General features: G+C 43.0%; 1 protein-coding gene across 8 annotated transcripts in view; it reads left to right on the top strand.

Annotated features, from left to right (window-relative positions):
• The window catches only part of Ttd14 (TRPL translocation defect 14), a 184,498-nt gene that overhangs the window by 86,459 nt on the left and 77,376 nt on the right, over positions 1-20,663 (top strand). For 7 of the 8 annotated variants that reach the window (XM_076183416.1, XM_076183418.1, XM_076183414.1 and 4 more), the window contains exons 3-4: positions 10,412-10,449; positions 19,496-19,533. In XM_076183416.1, coding sequence (XP_076039531.1) covers positions 10,412-10,449; positions 19,496-19,533 — 76 coding nt within the window. The remainder of the gene's footprint in view (positions 1-10,411; positions 10,450-19,495; positions 19,534-20,663) is intronic. The other variant, XM_076183422.1, reaches the window with a different exon arrangement.

The raw sequence follows: 20,663 nt of genomic DNA, 5'->3' as shown, positions 1-20,663 counted from the left end.
CTTTCACTCCAGCGGTAAATGTATTCTTTGGTCTCTGATAAATCTCCTTCAGGATTAAATGTGAGGGAGACTCCAGTTGATTATTGTCCGTCGGGAGGTCAGTGAGGCCTTGGGGAAGGAGCAAGTGGGAGGTGAGGGGGAGCTCGAATGGAACCAAGAGTCTCAGGAAGTCCGTCAGCAGTGTGGCCGGATGCGCGTCCCCTGGCGCCAGCGAAGGCGACGTCTGAGGCCACGCAAGACATAGATTACGAAAGTGACATCCTGGACCATCATCACCACCACCATCACCACCACCATCACCATCACGATCACCACCAAATTCCCTCCCAAGCTCGGATGCTAGAGGGCGAAGGAAAAGCAATATTGGTGACGTTGGTTGTAAAAGAAGTTGGACTGACAGCAAGACTGATTGCCCTGTTAGCGTGTCTTCAGCTGACGAAGAAGCTAAGGTGGGCAGTTTTCAGATGAACTTGCTCAGCCTCGATGGCACTGAAATAGCCCCCTCTCCCTCCCCCTCCTCCAACCTCATATTTCGCGAAGAGACTCTGCTTTGTCATTTCCGACGCGTGTCAACACTCGTCAAGAAGAATGCGCTGTACTCGTTGTTTGCGTTCAACATTGTTCGCCACATCGAGTCTTTGGTCACACGTTCAATGGAATGACGTCAGCCCTGAGCCCCTGACTATGGAAGGCAAAGCGGCATAAGATGTGAATGTGGAAGACTTGACAGTAAAGCGGACCCCTTCGCGATCAGCATTACTGACGCATTACTGACGCTCCATCGTAACTGTCATTACCCTTTCGGTAATACTGTGTTGCCCCGATAGTTGTGCATTCTCATTGTATAGGGGCCGATGAACTGAAGCATTGGACATGCATTATCAACATGCATCCCGCTATAACACTGTAACTTGGATTAGAATTTCTTCAGTTGAACGAAATCGCTTGGCAACAGTTGAAATAACATGATTTAATATGTGCAGATAGTTTCTTCACCTTCGTATTGCCTTCCATAACCCTGGTTAACCTCTACCCCCGTTTCTTCACGTATTATCGCCCACTGTTCACCCACCTGTTCAGTATCTTCCCATTCCGTCTACTCAGCCTAAAGCAACCCATCCCCAGGACCTCCATAACTCCCATCGTTATTAAGATGTCATTCATTTAGGCTCCGCTCGATAGACCTAATCACATAAGCCCCCCGTATAGTTTGTGTGTGTGTGTGTGTGTGTGTGTGTGTGTGTGTGTGTGTGTGTGTGTGTGTAGATGAGAGTACGTGTGTGCATGTGAGGGGGATAGGGTGTGTGTGTGTGTGTGTGTGTTGTGCGTGTATGTGTTAGCATGTGCCATTTTCAATTCTTATTATGCACAGAACGCTAAAGCAAAAACTTTGACTTTTGTGAATAGGCTAGTCTTTTAATGACTGCAATAGATATATCGAACAAGAAATGAAATTCTCTTCAGGGTCACCCGTATCGAATAGGTCTTGACAAGTTAGAGAAGTTTGCAGGAGTGACGTGACGGATGTTGGCGCAGTCGTAAGACTCATGTAAGAGGTCGGGAGAGGTCTTCGTTCAGTATTAGACTCTGAATAGCTGATTGATTGTTTGATATTGTTTGTGGCGGTGGCAGCACCTTGTAATATCCCGTAGCTATTGGCTGTGCGCTATAAAGAGTCCATTCAATGTATATCATGATTTACTACTAGCCATTCTGCTAAATAAAACTTAGCACATGCCTCTATTCCCTATGTGTTATTTTATTTTTGTTCATATTTTGTAAATAGTAAAGGAAACTTTATAGTTCAATGAGTATAACTTTTTAGGGTTATATCAACTATTTGAATTAATTCTGTGACACGTGGCAACAGCGCCTTTCCCTTCCCAGGTTGCCACGACGAGGTGTCACAGGTGGGAGTAAAGGAAACTTTATAGTTCAATGAGTATAACTTTTTAGGGTTATATCAACGATTTGAATTAATTCTGTGACACGTGGCAACAGCGCCTTTTCCCTCCCAGGTTTCTACGCCGAGGTGTCACAGGTGGGAGTAAAGGAAACTTTATAGTTCAATGAATATAACTTTTTAGTTATAACAACGATTTGAATTAATTCTGTGACACGTGGCAACAGCGCTTTTTTCCCTCCCAGGTTGCCACGCCGAGGTGTCACTGGTGGGATGGGATATAGCTAATCGTTGTTAGTCGTAAAAAGTGATATTCGTTGTACTATAAGGCTTCCTTTAATATGTACAGATTATTTAAAAAAAAAAATGCAAGTAACACGTACATGAAAAACGAGAGAGAGAGGGGGGGGGGGCGTACAGACTATAGCGACTTGCAACTTACTAGATAAGACCATCCGCTCGCGCGGGATCGGTTTTTGTGGGAGGGGAAGAATGTCTGTAAGAAAATGAAAAGATAGTAGTGTATAAAAGAGGGCTTTTGCCACCGGGCGATTAGGGATATTTATTTCGTGGTGTCGTGGCTTTGGAGGTATGGGCAGGAGACTTGGGGTTGGAGACTGGGATTAATGTGTAACCGTTAGGTTACGTAGGAATATTTATTCTTCTTATCCTCATCCAACAAAGTTAGAAAACGAGTAGGAGGCTTAGTCTTAGGGAAAGATAGAGAAATTGGAAATAATTTTAGTGGTAGGTAAACTGAAATGAGAAGATGTAGTAGGAGAGAAAGTTAGAAATGAAAATAATTTCAGTAGAAGAAAAGGTTTATGTAGTTGTTTGTGCATGTAGTTGTGTTAGTTTTGTTTGCGATATGGTTGTGTGTATTCTACACATAGAGGATTGATGCCTCCAACGTGTATGCTTATGTCCCGACAATTAATGGGCTATGTTCATTATTATCATTATCATTATTATTATTGACATTATTATTATCATTTATTATTATTGTTGTTATTAGATTATCATCATTACTACCATTAATATTGTTGTTATCAGCAGTCAAAATTGGTGAAGGGATACATTATTGATAAACGCGACTATACACGACTTATCGTGTACACCGCACGTGTGAAGGGCGCAGGTGACAGATAGTCTGTACGGTGCGGTCTAGGTGTAATGTGTTGTATTAGGTGTTTGTCGTGCAGTTTTTCTAGGCGTCTCGTGTGAAGTTTGTGTTGATTGAGTGGACGGATGTTGGAAACTGTGTGAATGGACTCAGCTGTTCTGAAGTCACTCCATCGCGAACCCGTGATGAACTTGACAGACTATAGTACCTGGCCTGTTGACCGAGGCCCTATAAATAGATCCGTAAAGGAGCTTATAACAACTCACCCCGGAGAGCTCACAACCAAGGTTACACGAGGTCAATTAGGGGAGATCGAAGGCCGGAGACCACCACCCCTCCCCCTCCCTTCCCACCACCCGAGGGAGGGGACCAAGCCGGGTCGTCGTCATCGTCGTCATCATCGTCGTCGTCATCGTCGTCGTCATCATCGTCATCATCGTCATCATCATCGTCGTCATCATGATCGTCATCATCGTCATCATCATCATCATTCTGATATGGGGGCCTCACCTTCCGATAGTAGTGTGTGTGCTTTGTTCATACTGACTGGACGGCATTTTTCCTTTGGGAATTGAGGCTTGGTGTGGAGTGGGGGGAGCGTTTTCAACCAGAATACATGTAGCCAATGTCACTGGGCTGAAGTACCATATGATGGCTACAGAATAAGCACAAGAGAATACAGACATCGATGGTATGTAGGGCTTTCCGTCAACTGAATAAAATCGCGTGGTAGTGGTGGTCAAATGCCCACCAGTCGAATGTGGACGACAAAAGATCAAATGCATTTCAGAATTGATTCTTCACCAGTACAAGACGAGGAAAAAAAATCTGGATTAACAAACTACACGCATTACTATCATCATTATTATTATTATTGATATTATTATAATTTTTTATTTATTTTCCTTTTATTTACTTACCATTATTAAATATTTTTCCGCATCCGATCTAGTTATGGACCAAAAGGTCTCCTGTCGGCATGCTCCTCCTTTGTAATCCTTTGTAATCCTTTGTAAAGAATCTGGTTGGGTACTCTTGACTAGAAAGACGTACTCTTGGCTTTGTTACTGTGTGCCCGGGATTGAATGTGAATTCCTTAGCCAGCAAGTGAGCGTCTCAACCGGGGATGAAGAGACGGGAAGGGGTGTTGACCTATGAGATTAACTATTGGAGTGTCCCAGAAGTATTTAAACGAGACGCACCAATTTCGATTGCCGGCCATTAAATCAATCACAAACCCCACAATACATCACAGCTGCAATTCATATTTATTGTGAAGTATATGTATAAGTTTGTATTTTATTCTCCTAAAAGTCGGAAACCCCCCCCCAAAAAAAAAAAAAAAAAAAAAGTAGTAAGGATCGAGACCCGTTTTCTTTAGACAAAGAAAATGCATATCTGTCTCGAGAAACTAATTGCGTAACGTTACGTAACCGAGGTGAACGGGTACAATAGTTGATGGCGGACTAGCAAGAAGTCTTGTCCGCTCAACTTACTTCAGACAGAGGTACCCATTCTCATCGTCTGTGCAGGCGCGGATCCAGGAATGTTATTTGGGGGGTGGGGGGTGGCGAACCGATAACCGATACTTGAAACACGCCGATATTTTAACCCCAAGAATAATGCTGTTGGCTTGGAGATTGCTCCAGAGACTTAAGTCTGTTTTCCTCGTAATTGTATGTAAAATCATATATAATTCACAAATATAATTCAAATAATAAATTCGCACTGGTTATAAACGTGTACCATACTCGGGGCGTTGCCCCCCCCCTCTTGTATCCGCGCCTGATCGTCTGATGTAACAACAGGACTTTCGCGCGTTGGTGGGGAGATGATAAAACTCTCCTGCCTGTAGGGAAAAAAAAAGGTGAATTCAGTGATACTTTATTTTTATATTATTTTCTCTGACAGCGTACAGGCCTCCATGATACCAACTAAGCTCCAGGAAAGTCTTTCTCATTTGAATAACCCCCGTCCGTATCAGTTGACAGTTTTCCTGTTGCTCAGGGTATTGTATTCGTCTCTGTAACGCACCCGTGATGGGGAACGGGGTGAGGAGTTAAAGGAACTGAAAGAAAGGCTTCCTTTTCGTAATCGTTTTTTGTTTTTGAAAAACCGAAATACAGAAACAATCGGTTGTTGGATATTCTCGCCAGGAGAATGGAATCGTGAGAGCGAAACTTTTTTTGTATGTGTGTGTGTGTGTGTGTGTGTGTGTGTGTTTTTCGCCCCTTTCTGTATGGATTTAGATGTTTCTTGCCCTCGTATTTTTCCATAACAAACCAACCATTCTTTGTGCATTTCGAGGGATTGCCACGGGATTCGTATTCGTAAGCCAAACAGAAGAGGAATGGATATCCTTGGCAGGGGTCAGCAAAGCTGGGGGATTAATGGTGGAAGGGGGGAAGGCTGTTTCAGCAACGAATATACACGCTATATATACGCTATATACACGCTCTTACACGGAGCGTGCACACGCGCGCGTGCGGTCACACATGTTCACATGCATGCATACATACACAATTTACATGTAAACTGGACGATTACCTCATCGAACCTTTCACACGGTCGAGATGATCCCGCAAATGTGACGAAGCACAGAGCGCCTCTCCGGCGTACTAAGATGTGAAGTTTATAATCTGGGTTGTGAAGACATAACCAGCCAACCCTTCGGAGGTTACCGTGAAACAGCGACATCTCAGGAGGACATTTTATATATATGTGTATATATGCACAAGTATCACAAATTACACGTGACTACACCGATATGCTGAATACCACAGGGAAAAGAAAAATTCTTGGAATCCTTGAAGGTGTGAACAAATACCACGAAAGCGCTCGGATTCCAAGAATTTTTCTTTTCCCTGTGGTATTCAGCATATGTGTGTGTGTGTATATATATATATATATTTATATATATATATATATATATATATATATATATATATATATATATTACATCTTGTTTCACTGAAGATGTAATATATGAAAGCGCTCTGCTTTGTTAGTTTCTTTTTTCCAAGTGGTCTACTTTGCATATATATATGTATAATATATATATGCAAAGTATATATTACACCTTGCACTGAATGTAATATACGAAAGCGCTTTGCTTTGTTAGTTTCTTTTTCCAAGTTGTATACTTTTCATATATATATATATATATATATATATATATATATATATATATATATATATATATATATTCGGTGCTTGTAATTGTATAAGTACAGTATACCAATTATCGTACCTGAACTGTTTAATTAATCATTCTCAGCACTGTTATATTCGGAGATTTATTATGTATATTTTATTATTCATGGAGGCTGTTATCCATCAGTTGAACGATGAAGTGCTATCTAAAATAAACGTATAAAACAACATTCGGAAATGAGTTGATTTAGCTTTATACATTTTAGGATTTTGGGGATGATCCAGTTAGGGTGGAAGTTTAGCAGAGTAGGAGCGATCAGAAGTTTCCAGAGGCCTGGAGGAGCAGATGATGGTTCAATTAATGGGTTGATTGGATTTGTTGAGAATTTGTACCTTGTAGCGAAATAGTTCTAGATTGACGGGGTCCGGAGCAGATCCGCAGCAGAATCAAGTCGCTTGAAAAAATGTGTGTGTGTGTGTGTGTGTGTGTGTGTGTGTGTATTCACCTCGGATCTGCTGCAGTCTCTGTCGAGACAGCCAGACACCACCCTACGGCAGTGAGCTCAGAGCTCATTATTTGCCGATCTCTGGGTAGGTCTGAGACCACTCACACACCACACACCGGGACAGCAAGGTTACAACTCCTTGACTAACGTCCCGTACCTACTCACTGCGTGTGTGTGTGTGTGTGTGTGTGCGCGCGCACGCGTTTATGGTTGCGTATGTGCATGCGCGCGCCCATGTATCCATTTTGAAAAGTCATGGTCTCCGGTCGAGATATCCCTGGGCTAGAGTGTAGGCATCAAAGTCTCGAGACGGTGGGTGATCACGTGTGGGAATGAACCTGGTGGTCTATAACGGGGAGGCTTGTCCGAGGTCAGTTCCCGCGTCCATATGATACAGGTTGGCGGGCTTAGGTCGCGACAGTTGCGGTTGCTCGCGGCCCGTCAAGGTCGAGGCTGGGCCGAAGGTGTGCGGTGTGTGCATATCCGGTGGAACAAGTTTCCTAAGCTGGTAGGGCATCATGGTCTCGTGCGATGGCTACCTGACACCAATGTCGATGAATGGTGTCAGGTGCCACTGTATATGTTTGATTGTTTTATTTGTTACGGATTTGCTTGTTTGAACATTTGTTTCGAATCGCTCGTGTTGGCCCAAACTGCCCCATTCATGTATTTTCTTTTATATAAGTTGTTTATCCGTACATATTATTACGATTGTGGATTACATTGTCCTTCTTTTAGAGTGCGTCCCTTGCATATTGTTTATTGAATATATATATATATATATATATATATATATATATATATATATATATATACATACATATATAAATTTTTTTTTTTTTTTTTTTGTATTGTATGGTGCCCTTTGTACAGCTTCGTATTACCTCTACATTATATCCTGGCCAATTTTATGAAGTTGCAAATCTTACATCGTGTAGATTGTCGAAGGAGTAAATGATGAACAAGATTATTGACGGTTTAAGGGTTGAAAAACCGTGCAAGATGGGTGGATGGGCGGGTGTGGGCGTAAGTATTGACTTGCTAAATGGTTGGTAGTGTTGATCGTGTTGGGAACGCTTGTCCGTTCCGATCGGCCTTGTCAGGAGCAGTCCAAGGCTTTGTTTTAATTTAAAGGTGACTCCAAGCATCAGCTGTTCATACTTGTTTCTTCTTCGTTATCATCATCGTTATCATCATCATCATCATCATCATCGTCATCGTCGTCGTCATCATCATCATCATCATTATCACCATTATCACCGTCATAATTATCACTGTCACCACCTTCATAATTATTATCACTATCATCATCGTCACTGTCGTCGTCACCATCAGTGTCATCATTATTGTTACCATTGGCATCATCACAATCATCGTCACTGTCAGCGTCATCGTCATTTTTATCATTGTCATCATCACTGTCATTGTCATCTTCATGTTCCCCTTTCACATCCTCATGCCTCGCTCGTCCTCCCGTTCCCCTCACTTTCCCTGTTCTGTCTTCTCCTCCTCCCCCTCCTCCTCCTCCTCCTCCTCCTCCTCCTCCTTTCCTCCTCCCCCTCCTCCTCCCCCTCCTCCTCCCCCTCCTCCTCCCCCTCCTCCTCCCCCTCCTCCTACCCCTCCTCCTCCTCCTCCTCCGCCTCCTCCTCTTCCTCCTACTCATCGTCTTCATAACCAATTATCAACGTCATTGTCATCGTCATTGCCATTGTTGCCAGCATTGTCATCGTCATTGTTATCATCGTCCCTCCTTCTCCTATTCCTCTTCCCGCCACATCCTCGCTTTTTTTTTCTGCTGATCCTCATCTTCTTCCTCTTCTGCCCTTCATCCAGGTGATCTCATATTTAGATCTGGCGGCTGAAGATGACTTTGCGAAAGGCTTGGAGGCACGGCTTTGCTTGCTCAGGGAGCAGATAATGGAAAACCAATTTTGATCGATCGGGATTCCTCCCCCCTCCCACTCTCTTTCTCTTCCCCCTCCCACTCTCTCTCTCTTCCCCCTCCCACCCTCTTTCTCTTCCCCCTCCCACCCTCTTTCTCTTCCCCCTCCCACCCTCTTTCTCTTCCCCCTCCCACCCTCTTTCTCTTCCCCCTCCCACCCTCTTTCCTCCCCATTCCACCCTCTTTCTCTCACCCCCCCAGGCCTTCTCTGCAGCATAAAATCGTCCGTCATTCTGACAATTTTTGTAAAGGGCGTCATCTAGTGGACGAGGTAATCTTTAAAGCCCATTAGTCGAGGAGCCTCTCCTCTCCCACATCAGCAGAAAAGAAGAGAGAGATGATGCCGTGGGGCTGCTTGGGTTTATAAGGAACAAATCCCGTAACAGCCAGCCAGTCAGCCAGTCAGTCAGTTGGTCATTTGCGAACAAATCTCACCATCTAGAATACACTTGACCGATTCTTTACTTGTGACCAGAACTCTAGGGGTAACGTAAGATCGAATTACCCGACCCAGTCTCCGTTTCTTCACGACTGGAAGTTTGATTTCGGTAGCCTGGTACGTCAAACTCATACAAGAACATCTTTTCTCCTTGGAACCGCCTTTCGTCCATAAGTTTCGTTTTGCGTTTGGGACAGCTCCCTGCTCGGTGCCGAGCAATCTTAGCCCGAGGAGAACCAGGAACGGCCGAAGGTTTGCGTGCTCTCCTAAGGGGCATTTAGACGGCCAAACGGTTTGACAAACCCAGTTTGTCAAACAAGTGTTTGAAGTGATGTTTGACCGTGTGAACAGGGTATTTGGTTGTCAAACACGTTCGACAAACGTGTTTGACGAACAAATAACCCCATTCACACGGTCAAAATCACTTCAAACACTTGTCTGACAAACTGGGTTTGTCAAACTGTTTGACCGTGTAAATGGCCCTTTATACCACGCGGCCGTGACTCGCCCTCACCGAGTAACGTAGGGACATGTCTTGAGTAGTGCAATGATGGCTTTGGTATTGCAGAAGCGGCAGGTAAACTCCCAAAGGATTGCGGTGATTTCGCAATGACAGTGTGTATGATGTCACTCCTGGGAATATCATTAATGTGATTGTTGATGTTTACTTGCAATGCTCAGGAATGACTTGCGACTATCGTGAATATGAAAATGTGTTGATATTGTGGCTGTTATTACTGTGAATAGATTTCTTGCTGTCAGTACATTAAGAGCTGACTATTCACGCAAAACTATTTCATGATTGGAGACTTAATTTATGTATTTTATTTGTCACTTACATTATTATAGTTTTTATTTATTCATTTATTATGATTTTTTTCGCATCCGACCTAGATATGGACCAAAAGGTCACCTGTCGGCATGCTCCGCCTTTGTAATCCTTTGAATACTGATTATGGTTTACTTTTATGGAATCCTGCTTAAATTTTTCCTTCGACATCCCCATGATCACCTTTTCGGCCGTATATTGTCCCCAAGGATAAAGACACAATTATTATTTTTATTTTTATTTTCGTAATCTTAGACCCTCCCTCCTTGTCCCAGTTCTCTCGTCTCCCTTCGTATCGCATTCTTTCCTCTCTCTCTCTCTCTCTCTCTCTCTCTATATATATATATATATATATATATATATAATTGTGTGTGTGTGAAATGTTGTGTGTATTTTCTTTTTGCGAGTCCTCTTTCTCCGCTCTTCTTGTGTGTGTGTGTGTTTGTTTGTTTGCTTGTTTGATGTCCTCCATTCATTTTGTGCCCTAGCACTAATCGTTTTATTTCTTGTTCACAGGTGTACAGAGTCCCCGAGACGGCCACAATTCTCCTAAGGTGAGTAGTTGGTCACCCCTTCGCCGGTGTGCTCTTCCGTAGCCTCGTAGGGGTTCCTTTTTGGGGGCGGGGTGAAGGTGGGGGGGGGGGTTGTATTATTTATTATTATTATTATTATTATTATTGGGGGGGTGAGGGCTTCTTTTTTGGGGTGGGGGTAGAGGTGGGGGTTGTCTTTTTTTTTGGGGGGGGAGTGAAATGTCACTCCCACGGGCTTTGTTTAAGCCTGTGAAGATGGGGGTTGTCACAGTAGACAGGTGTATTAGGGTGACAGAAGGTTGTGTTTGATTATTCATTTTTTATCGATTTGTTTATTTATTGTGCGATCAGCTGCTCTTCCCCGCTAAGCGAGGTGCAGGAGAGGAGAGGAACCTCGCCATTTTCTCCCTCACTTCTTTATTTTATAATTTATTTATTTTCTTTAATTTTCATGTAAAGGAAACCCAGATCTGGTCTAAAGTATAGTTCTGTGTCTTAACTCCACTGCAGTTTTGGTCAATGACCGAACATTATTATTGTTTTTATTTATTCATTTATTTGTTTATCATTATTATGATTTTTTCGCATCCGACCTAGATATGGACCAAAAGGTCTCCTGTCGGCATGCTCCGCCTTTGTAATCCTTTGTAAATCCTTTGTAATCCATATGAAGTGTGTGGGGGGGAGGGGGGGTTCTATCCAGATAGTAACAAAATTGGTTCTTGATTGATCGAGATCCTGTTCTGACCAGAGCCTGACTTTCTGCTGAATAGAACCCGCTGCTATGATTTAGAACAAAGGGGAATTAATTATCGTGGATAAGGGGTTTGAGGTGATTTTTTAATTTTTTTTTATTGATTTTATATTATTTGTTTTTGTTTTGTTATCATTTGTGTTTGATTCTCATTTATTATTAGTTATATGTCAATTTATTATTTACTATTTACCTGTTTGTTTATTATTTAACTATACCTATGCATTTATTTATGTATTTTATTCGTTATTTACATTATTATAGTTTTTATTTATTCATTTATTATTATGAATTTTTTTCCGCATCCAACCTAGATATGGACCAAAAGGTCTCCTGTCGGCATGCTCCGCCTTTGTAATCCTTTATATTCTTTGTCCGGGTATAAGACCCGCAGCGGTCCAGTAGTAGGGGCATCCGCGAGAAGGATGAAAGCGACAATATATATATATATATATTTATATATATATATATATATATATATATATATATATATATATTTATATATAATTTTTTTTTTTTTTTTTTTTTTTTTTTTTTTTTTTTTTTTTTTTTCCTCCGCTAATAGTTTCCGAAGTCCAGCGACAATCGATGATGTATATTTTTGTCAAGAAACCCGATTTAGCTCAAAGTAACTGAACGTGTTGAGGTTAATTTAGATATAATTTAAATTTAGTAACTCCTTAATTGAGATGGGCTTGACTTAGTGAGCAGTTTGTGGTTGCAGATAAAAAAGAAAAATAAATAGTTACGTTTTTCATAGTAATAGTTGATATTGTAATGTTAGATTGACTCTCCCCAGTAAAAGAAGAGGAAACTAAAAAGGCGCCTCAACATTCCTAGGCAATGAGCTTTTATAACTTTTTAGCAATGATCTAAATAAGTGAACTGGACAAGGATATTGTTAGGCTTAGGCCGGGACTTGAATCTCCAGGACACGATCCTCAAAGGCGTACGACTTGCTGCGGCCGCTTTCACACGAACGTTTCCGTACGTGCGCTCGGGTGCGCCGCGTTTTAACTCTCAATGGAGTTCAATGGGACCGCAAAACGCGTCGTGTGAAAGGTCCCGTTGAACTCCATTGAAAGATGAATGCAATAAACTTAGTAACCATGTAGTAAGCGCTGAAACTATCAGTTGTTTTAAAAAACGATTAGACAACTTTATGGATGGGGACGACAGGTGGCGATGGATACGGAGCTGCCTAGTGTAGGCCTTATGGTCTCTTGCAGTCTCCTTTATTCTTATGTTCTTATGTAAAGTTTAAAACGCGGCGCACCCGAACGCGCGCACGGAAACGCTCGTATGAAAGCGGCCTGACATTCGCCGTTACATTGTCAACAATATTCCACTTTCTTCTGCTTTGGCGATACCAGTATATTATAATTGGTGATATGTGGCACGGAAGCAGCCATAAACACGTCGTGTTAGAGCGTATGCGACTAGGAATAGACTTTTTATTTATTAATTTCTTGTTTATTTTATTTATATGTTTAGTCGATCAATCGTGACTGAGTCTATGCAAGGATTCGGATTATGGGCCGATGTTGGAAAGGGAAAATTAGGAGAAAATGCGGGTAATGGAGTGGAGTGGACAGTTGGGAGCCTGGAAACACTAACAAGCGTCTCGAGTGTGCACGCGCGTGGAAAGTTAGAAAAATGTTCTCGTAAAACAGACCACTGTATTGCTTTTGCTTTACGTAATCACTTGAGTAAAAGTACAGGTCCTGAATAGCTACGAAAGGGTGAATTGGGCCACGAAAGTTCAGTTCTCAGAGCACAGCATAACGAGAAAAGGGGATTTGAGTTGGCCAGAGCGTAACGCCTCAGCTAAGAATTTGCCCTCACGAAGTCGGAATCCTCGCCAGTGCCTTGGAGAAGTTCGCCTTTGTTTCAAAATATATCGTCAGGAAGCCGTTGAGGTGAGGCACAGGAACAAGGGAATCTGAACGATCGGTAAGTACACTTGAACGATTGCCGTCGCTGCAGCGAATGACACGAAGTGTCCATATTAGCAGGTTTTAACATGGAAACGCCATCTAGTGCTGCGGAGTCGGACAGGGTTGCTATGCCATTGCTCCGTTCCTACCTCGGAAATTGGCGACAGAAATGTCTTATGCTAAAACAACACACGCTTACACGTGCACGCGCGCGCACACACACACACACACACGACTCGACGGCGCAGTGGTAGCGTTCGCAACTGTTGATACAGCGGTCCGGGTTCGAATCCCGCCCAGGGCTGAAATAATTTCAGTTTCAATGCGCTGTGAGTCGGTACTCCAACTCTCGGGGGCGGGGAGTTGGGTGCGTGTGTGTAGGTGTAAGGTCACAGCATTACCCATTGATCGGTCATATATAAGATCTGCGGTCTCATCCGGGAGGGAAATAACTGTCGATCACGAGTCCAACACGTAATCCAAGACCGTGGTGAATCGCACACACACAATGTGTGAGCGCGTTTAGGCAACCTCAGTTTAGTTTGGGAAGAAGGCGAGTAAATAGAGGTTGGTGGAGGAGGCGGGTAGAGATTGATGGAAGGAAGGAGCAACGACGGTAGAAAACGGATTAATTCTGTGGGCTTCGCCACCACAGCGTGAGGCCGCCATCCATTTTGATCTAAGCAGGTCCCGTCGTTCTTAGATGTTGTTTATAGACTCGTGGCTATTTCAAGTAACACGAGCCAGGATTCAAGGGTTGTGTGGCGAGAAACTATCCTAAATTATAAACGAGGAAAGTAGATGTGGGTAACATACACGATTATGGACCCCAGAATATCAGGATTACAGACGCTCCTCAACTTACGTTTTAGTTACGTTCCGAACGGCCGAACGTAAGTTGAAAATTAACGTAAGTTGTTACTGTACTATACATCCGTAAATTCTATTACCGTATCTTACAAAACACCCCTAAATCATTAATTATACACATAACATTGTAAATTTAAGCAACATAAATTGAGATGGTGGAGGAGGAGGGGGAGTTCAGTCTGTCATTTGTGCCATGTAAACAATGGACGCAGCGTCATGCGTAGGTATCGTTTGAACTACGGAGAGCGCGCTAAACTAAAAAATTCACTCAAAAAACAAATTTTACAATTTTTTTTTTAGTCAGTTCAAACGTAAAATCGAAAAAACATAAAACGAATGAACGTAAGTAGAGGAGCGTCTGTATTTATCACCAAATATATTTTTAACAAGTTTCCTCTCCCCCTCCCCCCTGACCCGACCTCATGTCATCCACAGGTCACATAAAGGTTGGGGTAGTGACGTTTATTCTTTCCCCAGTTCCCTTCCCTTTGTAAGAGGTTGCTATTTAAGATAGCATCCTCCTTCCGTTTTGTACTACTGAAGAGGGTTGCGGTTAGCAATCGAAATGTATAGTTTCGCTTACGCAACTTTTTCTTTCGTCCGACTATGGTGTTAGTTGTGATACACGGCTATGTTTATGTACGTGTGCGCCCTTGCGTTCGTTTTAGTACTCCATATTCGTATTATTTTGCAGTATACATTTAAGCCAGCAAGAGGAGTATGGGAGGTATTTTAAGGCAGTGTACTGCAAGCATGACTAACAAAGTTACAAATAGATTGTGATGTCAATATGGGCCCACATCCGTAATGTGTAAAATTTTATTTAGACATTTCTTCTTTGTTCCAACTTCGTGTAATGTTCTTTCTTGGACCAAGATGTTGTTGCCGTAGCTGGAGAATGATGCAGCTTCTTATTAGTTCTCCGTCATATGCGCGACATATATCTATTTTGTAAGCGTCAGGTTGCATCGTATGGCATCAGCCCTGGATGTTGCGAAACAGGTTGTCCGCGTGTATCAAACTCGTTTTCGTCCCATGACAACACCCCCCCTCTCCCCCCTCTCCCCCTATGCCTCCCCATCCTCCGAAAAATTAGCTGAGTTCTCGTGGAAATCCTCCACTGTCTTGCAACACCACTTCCACCCCTTTCCTGCATTTGCCTAAACTGCTCGGTGAAAACGATCGTGAGAGTGTAATAAATGCTCCCTCTGGTAACTGATTGGAAACCAGTAACGGCAGTCGCTCCCCCCCCCCCACACACACATATCTGAAACGTGTAGGATCGTTGTATGTGTACTGTGGGTCAGTTCCTGGGTCAACGACTGAAAGAGGTGGAGGTAATCAGTCGCCAAGTGTCGGTTCTACTTATGTAAAAGTGAAAAATACTCAGATCAAAGAGTGATCTTGGACTAGGTCCGGAGACTAAGTTCCGGCCCTCAAGACTGCACTTCTAGACGGGTTTCTGAAGATAGGAAGCAAGGAGAAAACGCGATTTGGCTTACGAACAGTTTAGCCCAGTGGTTCCCAAACTTTTTTTTTTTTTAAGTTTTACAACTATACAAAGTTAACATTAATCCTAATACCTGGTACTGTAATGTTTTCTTGATTTTATTTTATTTTTATTTATTTTTATTTATTTTCATTTATTTTTATTTATTTATTTATTTATTTGTTACCCCTCCATTACCCCAGAAAAATTGTTAACCCCTCCCCCCCGGTGGTAATTTACCCACAGTTTTGGAACCACTGGTTTATCCCCTCACACTGGAAAAAAGTAAAATCTTGGAGTGACAAAAGCCGAAGAGAACCCGAGGATAGTAATCAATGACGGCAAGAATAAACTTGAGGTATTTTATTGTCTCGTCAGCCCTCGTTTTATATTAACTTTGCATAAATCTTAAGGAGCAGAGAGAGGGTGAGATATGTACAGTGAGTCCTCCTTATACAGTAATTCTTTATCCGGTAAATTCACATACACATACCAAGGCTTTTTCCCTCTTACAAGGGAGGTAGCCTTTTTCTTTTTGGCTACCTCCCTTGTAAGGGGAAAAAGCCTTGGTATATGCATGTATGTGAATTTACCGGATAAAGAATTACTGTATAAGGAGGACTCACTGTATTTGTTTGCTATCGTGTTGCCTCTCGTCATCAATCTCGCCCGTCTTTTGTGGCGTCGTATCGCGTCAGTTGGGGACTGCGAAGGGTCCGGAGAAGGTAAAGGCCTTAAGCACACTGGCGACTTTGTAGAGCCACAAGTGGCTGCGTTTTGTGGCGGGGATATTTTCTCCCATAGGTTCCCATTGTTTTCAAGCTTTGCCGGTCACACCCACCAAGTGTGATCGGCAAAGCTTGAAAACAATGGGAACCTATGGGAGAAAATATCCCCGCCACAAAACGCAGCCACTTGTGGCTCTACAAAGTCGCCAGTGTGCTTAAGTCCAAAGGGTCGCACACGCCGCGTCAGCCCGAAATAGTGTGTTAGCAACAGAGCAAAATACGCTGTTTAGCCAGGACCGTCATTGCGCAGTGGATTGCGCCTGCGTGGTGCTTACGTAATGCTGACTGACGGCTCTCGCTTGCGCTTCGTTGGAGAATTCAGTGGTTCCCATGTTGGTTCGTGTGGTACATGACTAATCATAATGATCGTGTTTTTGGTTATGGCTGGTTGACTCGTGTGGTACACGACTGATCATAATGGTCGTGGTTTTGATTATGGCTGGTTAAATGATGATTGATTTCGTGTAACCTCACAAACTTCCCTGGGTCAGAAGGATAGGATGGTGCCCCATGTAGAGGGTATTGTAGCATGGAATTTAATGATTCGTGCCCCTGGTTTCAATTCGCCGGTGGCAGGGTTCGAACCACTCACCTCAGTCTACAATGCAAATAGCGACGTTTAACCCGCTCAGTCAGCGATCATACTCGACAGTTACGTGTAGTCTGTAAATTTCTTTAAAAAAAATTGTCACGTAAATAACACTGACGATTTGTGAAAAAAAAATCTAGAAAATTGTAATAACTTCAACATATAAACGAAATTTTGTAAAGTTTGTATTCAGCAGATTTAGGAAATTCGCATTTTGTTAGCGATTACCAGCGCTTCTGGGAATTGGGACTCTTACGCCGAAGACGCGGAGCCGTAGCTTAAACGAGGTAACGAGTATTCTTTGAGTGGAGACTGCTGCGTGACTCTGGGCCGTACGGGCAGCATAGAACTATGCAGTCAATGCTCTATACTGACCACCACCTTTGGAGGTGAGAATTGTGTGTCAGGTGACTGTGAGCAGGATTGTAGACTCGGTAGGTTGTTGATTTCGACCACATGACCGACCACATGACCGACCACATGACCAAACATGACCGACCCGACCACATGACCCAACTCGACACGAGACCTAACCTCGCGGTCCTCAGAGTACTTTCATCGTGTCTTGACCTTTGGTCATGAGAAATGCAACCTAATCCTCTCGTCTTCCTCATTTTACTCCTCCTCCTCCTCCTCATCCACCTCTTCGTCTTCCACCTCATCATCACTTTTCTCCCTCTCTCGTCTCCTCTCCCCTTCTCCTCTCCCTCCCCGGTCATCCTCCAATCCCTGTCTATTCTCCTCCCCCTCTCTCTACTTCTCTCTTTTCCCCTTCTCTCTTCTCCTCTCTCTTCTCCTCTCTCTTCTTTCCTCTTCATCTTTCCTCTTCCTCTTCTCCCCCTCTCTCTACTTCTCTCTTTTCCCCTTCTGTCTTCTTCTCCCCTCTCTTCTTCTCCACTCTCTTCTTTCCTCTTCCTCTTTCCTCTTCCTCTTCTCCCCCTCTCTCCTCTCTTCCACCATACACGCTCAGTTTTAACTGATAGTCTGCCTGAGAGAACCGGTTTAACGCTATTCCTTCAGTCCAAATTTGAGCGTGTGTGGGGGAATGTTTTGGACTGAAAGCATGCCTGAAATGCGACCCGTTGGGCAGACTCGTTTGTTAGAAAATAATGATCCTCGATCAGGGCAAACGGAAGGTCGGTTTCACTGCATTGAATCTGAGCCACGCATTCGGAGACTGACCGTAACATTAGAGAAGGTTTTTTTGGTAATAAATGATCGACATAAATTACATGAAATCCCTTTGGGAAACTTGAGATAATGTAATGTTTAGACAGAAACAAAAAATTAGTAACTTTTGGCGTGTGTGTGTGTGTGTGTGTGTGTGTGTGTGTGTGTGTGTGTGTGTGTGTGTGTGTTTATCTAGTTGTATTTTGCGGGAGAAGAGCTATGCTCGTAGAGACCCGCAGTTGTATCTTTCCGCATCCAGTTCTTTCTTAAAGTCGTGTATAATTCTAGCATTCACTGTTTTCTCTTTTAATTCATTCCATGTATCTATCACTCTATATGGAAAGCTATTCTTTTTCAGATCTCTTCTGTAACTGCCCTTCTAAAGTTTCTTCTTGTGTCCCCTTGTATTTTTATTGTTCCATTTAAGTAGATCATCCCTGTCAAGGATTTCAATCCCTTTCATAATTCTGTATATGGATATCAAATCGCCTCTTTCTCTTCTTTGATCCAGAGATAATAAGTTCAGTTTGTCCAATATTTGTTCATATGTCGTGTGTGTGTGTGTGTGTGTGTGTGTGTGTGTGTGTGTGTGTGTTCGCATACAACAGACGAATTTTTGGAATACCTAACTGCGATACGCCTGTGCGTTTCGTAGTAATACTCATCATTTCGTTAGTTCAAGGCGCAGAAGGAAAGAATCACGATATCCTCTTGTTAGAACGATTGTTGTGGCTGGCGAGTGCGGCTTAATGTCCCTTGCCACTAAAGGTGGTGGTCAATATAGAACATTGACTGCATAGCTCTAAGCTGTCCGTACGGCCCAGAGTCACGCAGCAGTCTCCAAAGAATGCTCGTTACCTCGTTTAAGCTACTGCTTTGACGGCTCGTTTGAAAAGACGTGTCGCTCGTGGTGTGGATAAGTTGACTTGGTGGAGGATGAGGGTGGGGGGGGGGCAACAGGCCCATTATGACCGAAAGTTGATCATTATTTGCAAGACGTGAAGATGAATCCATGGTTTTTCTATCATTGTTGTTGATGTTATTGTTATTATTTACATTGTTCATGGTTATTACGAGTATTGTTTTATTATTGTTGATCATTGTCATTGGTATAATTATTATTACCATCGTAATTATTATTATTATTATTATTATTATTATTATTATTAATCATTGATCTATTGGTATTACCTTGTGTGTATATGTATATATATATATATGTAGAATATATATATATTTATGTTGCTCTTATGAATTCGGTATTACTATATCCTTTTATCACTCATGCGCGCACGTGTGTCTGTGGCCATAGGCATGTATGCGTGTTCGTGTGTTTGTTTTTGTATTATGCGTATTTGTGTCTTTGTTTTTGTACCATGCGTGCATGTGAGCGTGTATGTGGATGCCTGAGGAACTGCGTGCGCTGAGTTATGTGCGCGGTGTCACTGACCTCTTCCCTCCTCCCGACAGCGGCGGCATCAAATTCGCGGACCTCACGCAGGAGGAAGGTAAGCAACGAGGGCGTGAAGATCCTCCCCCCCCGCCCACCGCCACGCCCGTGCCGGACGGGGGGCGGCGTGGGAGGCGGGGGGAGGCTTTTCATCCCACTTTTGACTCATTTCAGCCTTGACACAGGCCTCTTCCTCTCCCAACTCCCTTCTACCCTCTTCCTACTCCCTTCTCCATTCTTCCTACTCCTTCTCTCCCATCCCCCTCTCACTTCTCCTTCCTCACTCTCCCCCCCCCTCAATTCCCTCTCCCACTCCCTCCACCCCCTCCTACTCCCTCCCCCTCCCACTCATCTTCCCCCTCCCACTCCCTCTCCCCCTCGCACTCTGTCTTCCCAAGGAACTACCTAGTGTAGGCCTTATGGTCTCCTGAAGTCTCATTCTTATGTTCCCCACGTCCTCCTCCTCTCTCACTCCCTCTTCTCCCATTCCCTCTTCCTCTTCCTTTCCTTCTCCCTCTCCCCCTCCCCCCCATACATATTCCAATTTATCCTCTTACATAAGAACATAAGAATGAAGGAGACTGCAAGAGACCATAAGGCCTACACTAGGCCTCTAGCTTCCTCTACCGTCCTCCTGTTCCTCCTCCTATTCCCTCTCTTCCTCACCCCAACCATCATGTTTGTTCTTAAAGCATAATCTTAGAAGTTTCCATGACATGTTAGTGTGTGTATATGTATATATATATATATATATATATATATATATATATATATATATATATATATATATATAATGTAGTTGTATATTTAACTTGCGGAACCTCGAGTATAGAGGGATACGTGGCTATGTCACTGCTTGATCCATCCATAAACCCGAAACAAATCACATGAAGTGTGATGGGGGGGAAGGGGGGAAGGGACCCTTACGGCGGCTAGATGGGTCAACGCGCAAGATACAGTACAAATCTGCAAACTTTTATGAAAATTATTTCGTAGATCGCACTTTTTTTTTTTTTTTTTTTTTTACCGTTTCCATAATGCTGCCACTTAGGGTTGTTTTTATAAGTACGGAGGTTTTCATGTTTAAGAATAGGTAAATGGGGTACTCTCAGTCAGAGGCACCAACCTAGGCGAAACGTGTAATAGTTTGCTTGTTTTTACTCATTTATTTATTATATTTTTTTGAGG

The sequence above is a fragment of the Oratosquilla oratoria genome, chromosome 4 (genome assembly GCF_046742065.1).
Source record: "Oratosquilla oratoria isolate Oo_2021 chromosome 4, ASM4674206v1, whole genome shotgun sequence".
Taxonomy (NCBI): domain Eukaryota; kingdom Metazoa; phylum Arthropoda; class Malacostraca; order Stomatopoda; family Squillidae; genus Oratosquilla; species Oratosquilla oratoria.
Note: the sequence above shows the minus strand (reverse complement) of the source record. Positions and strands in the feature narration are given on the sequence as shown.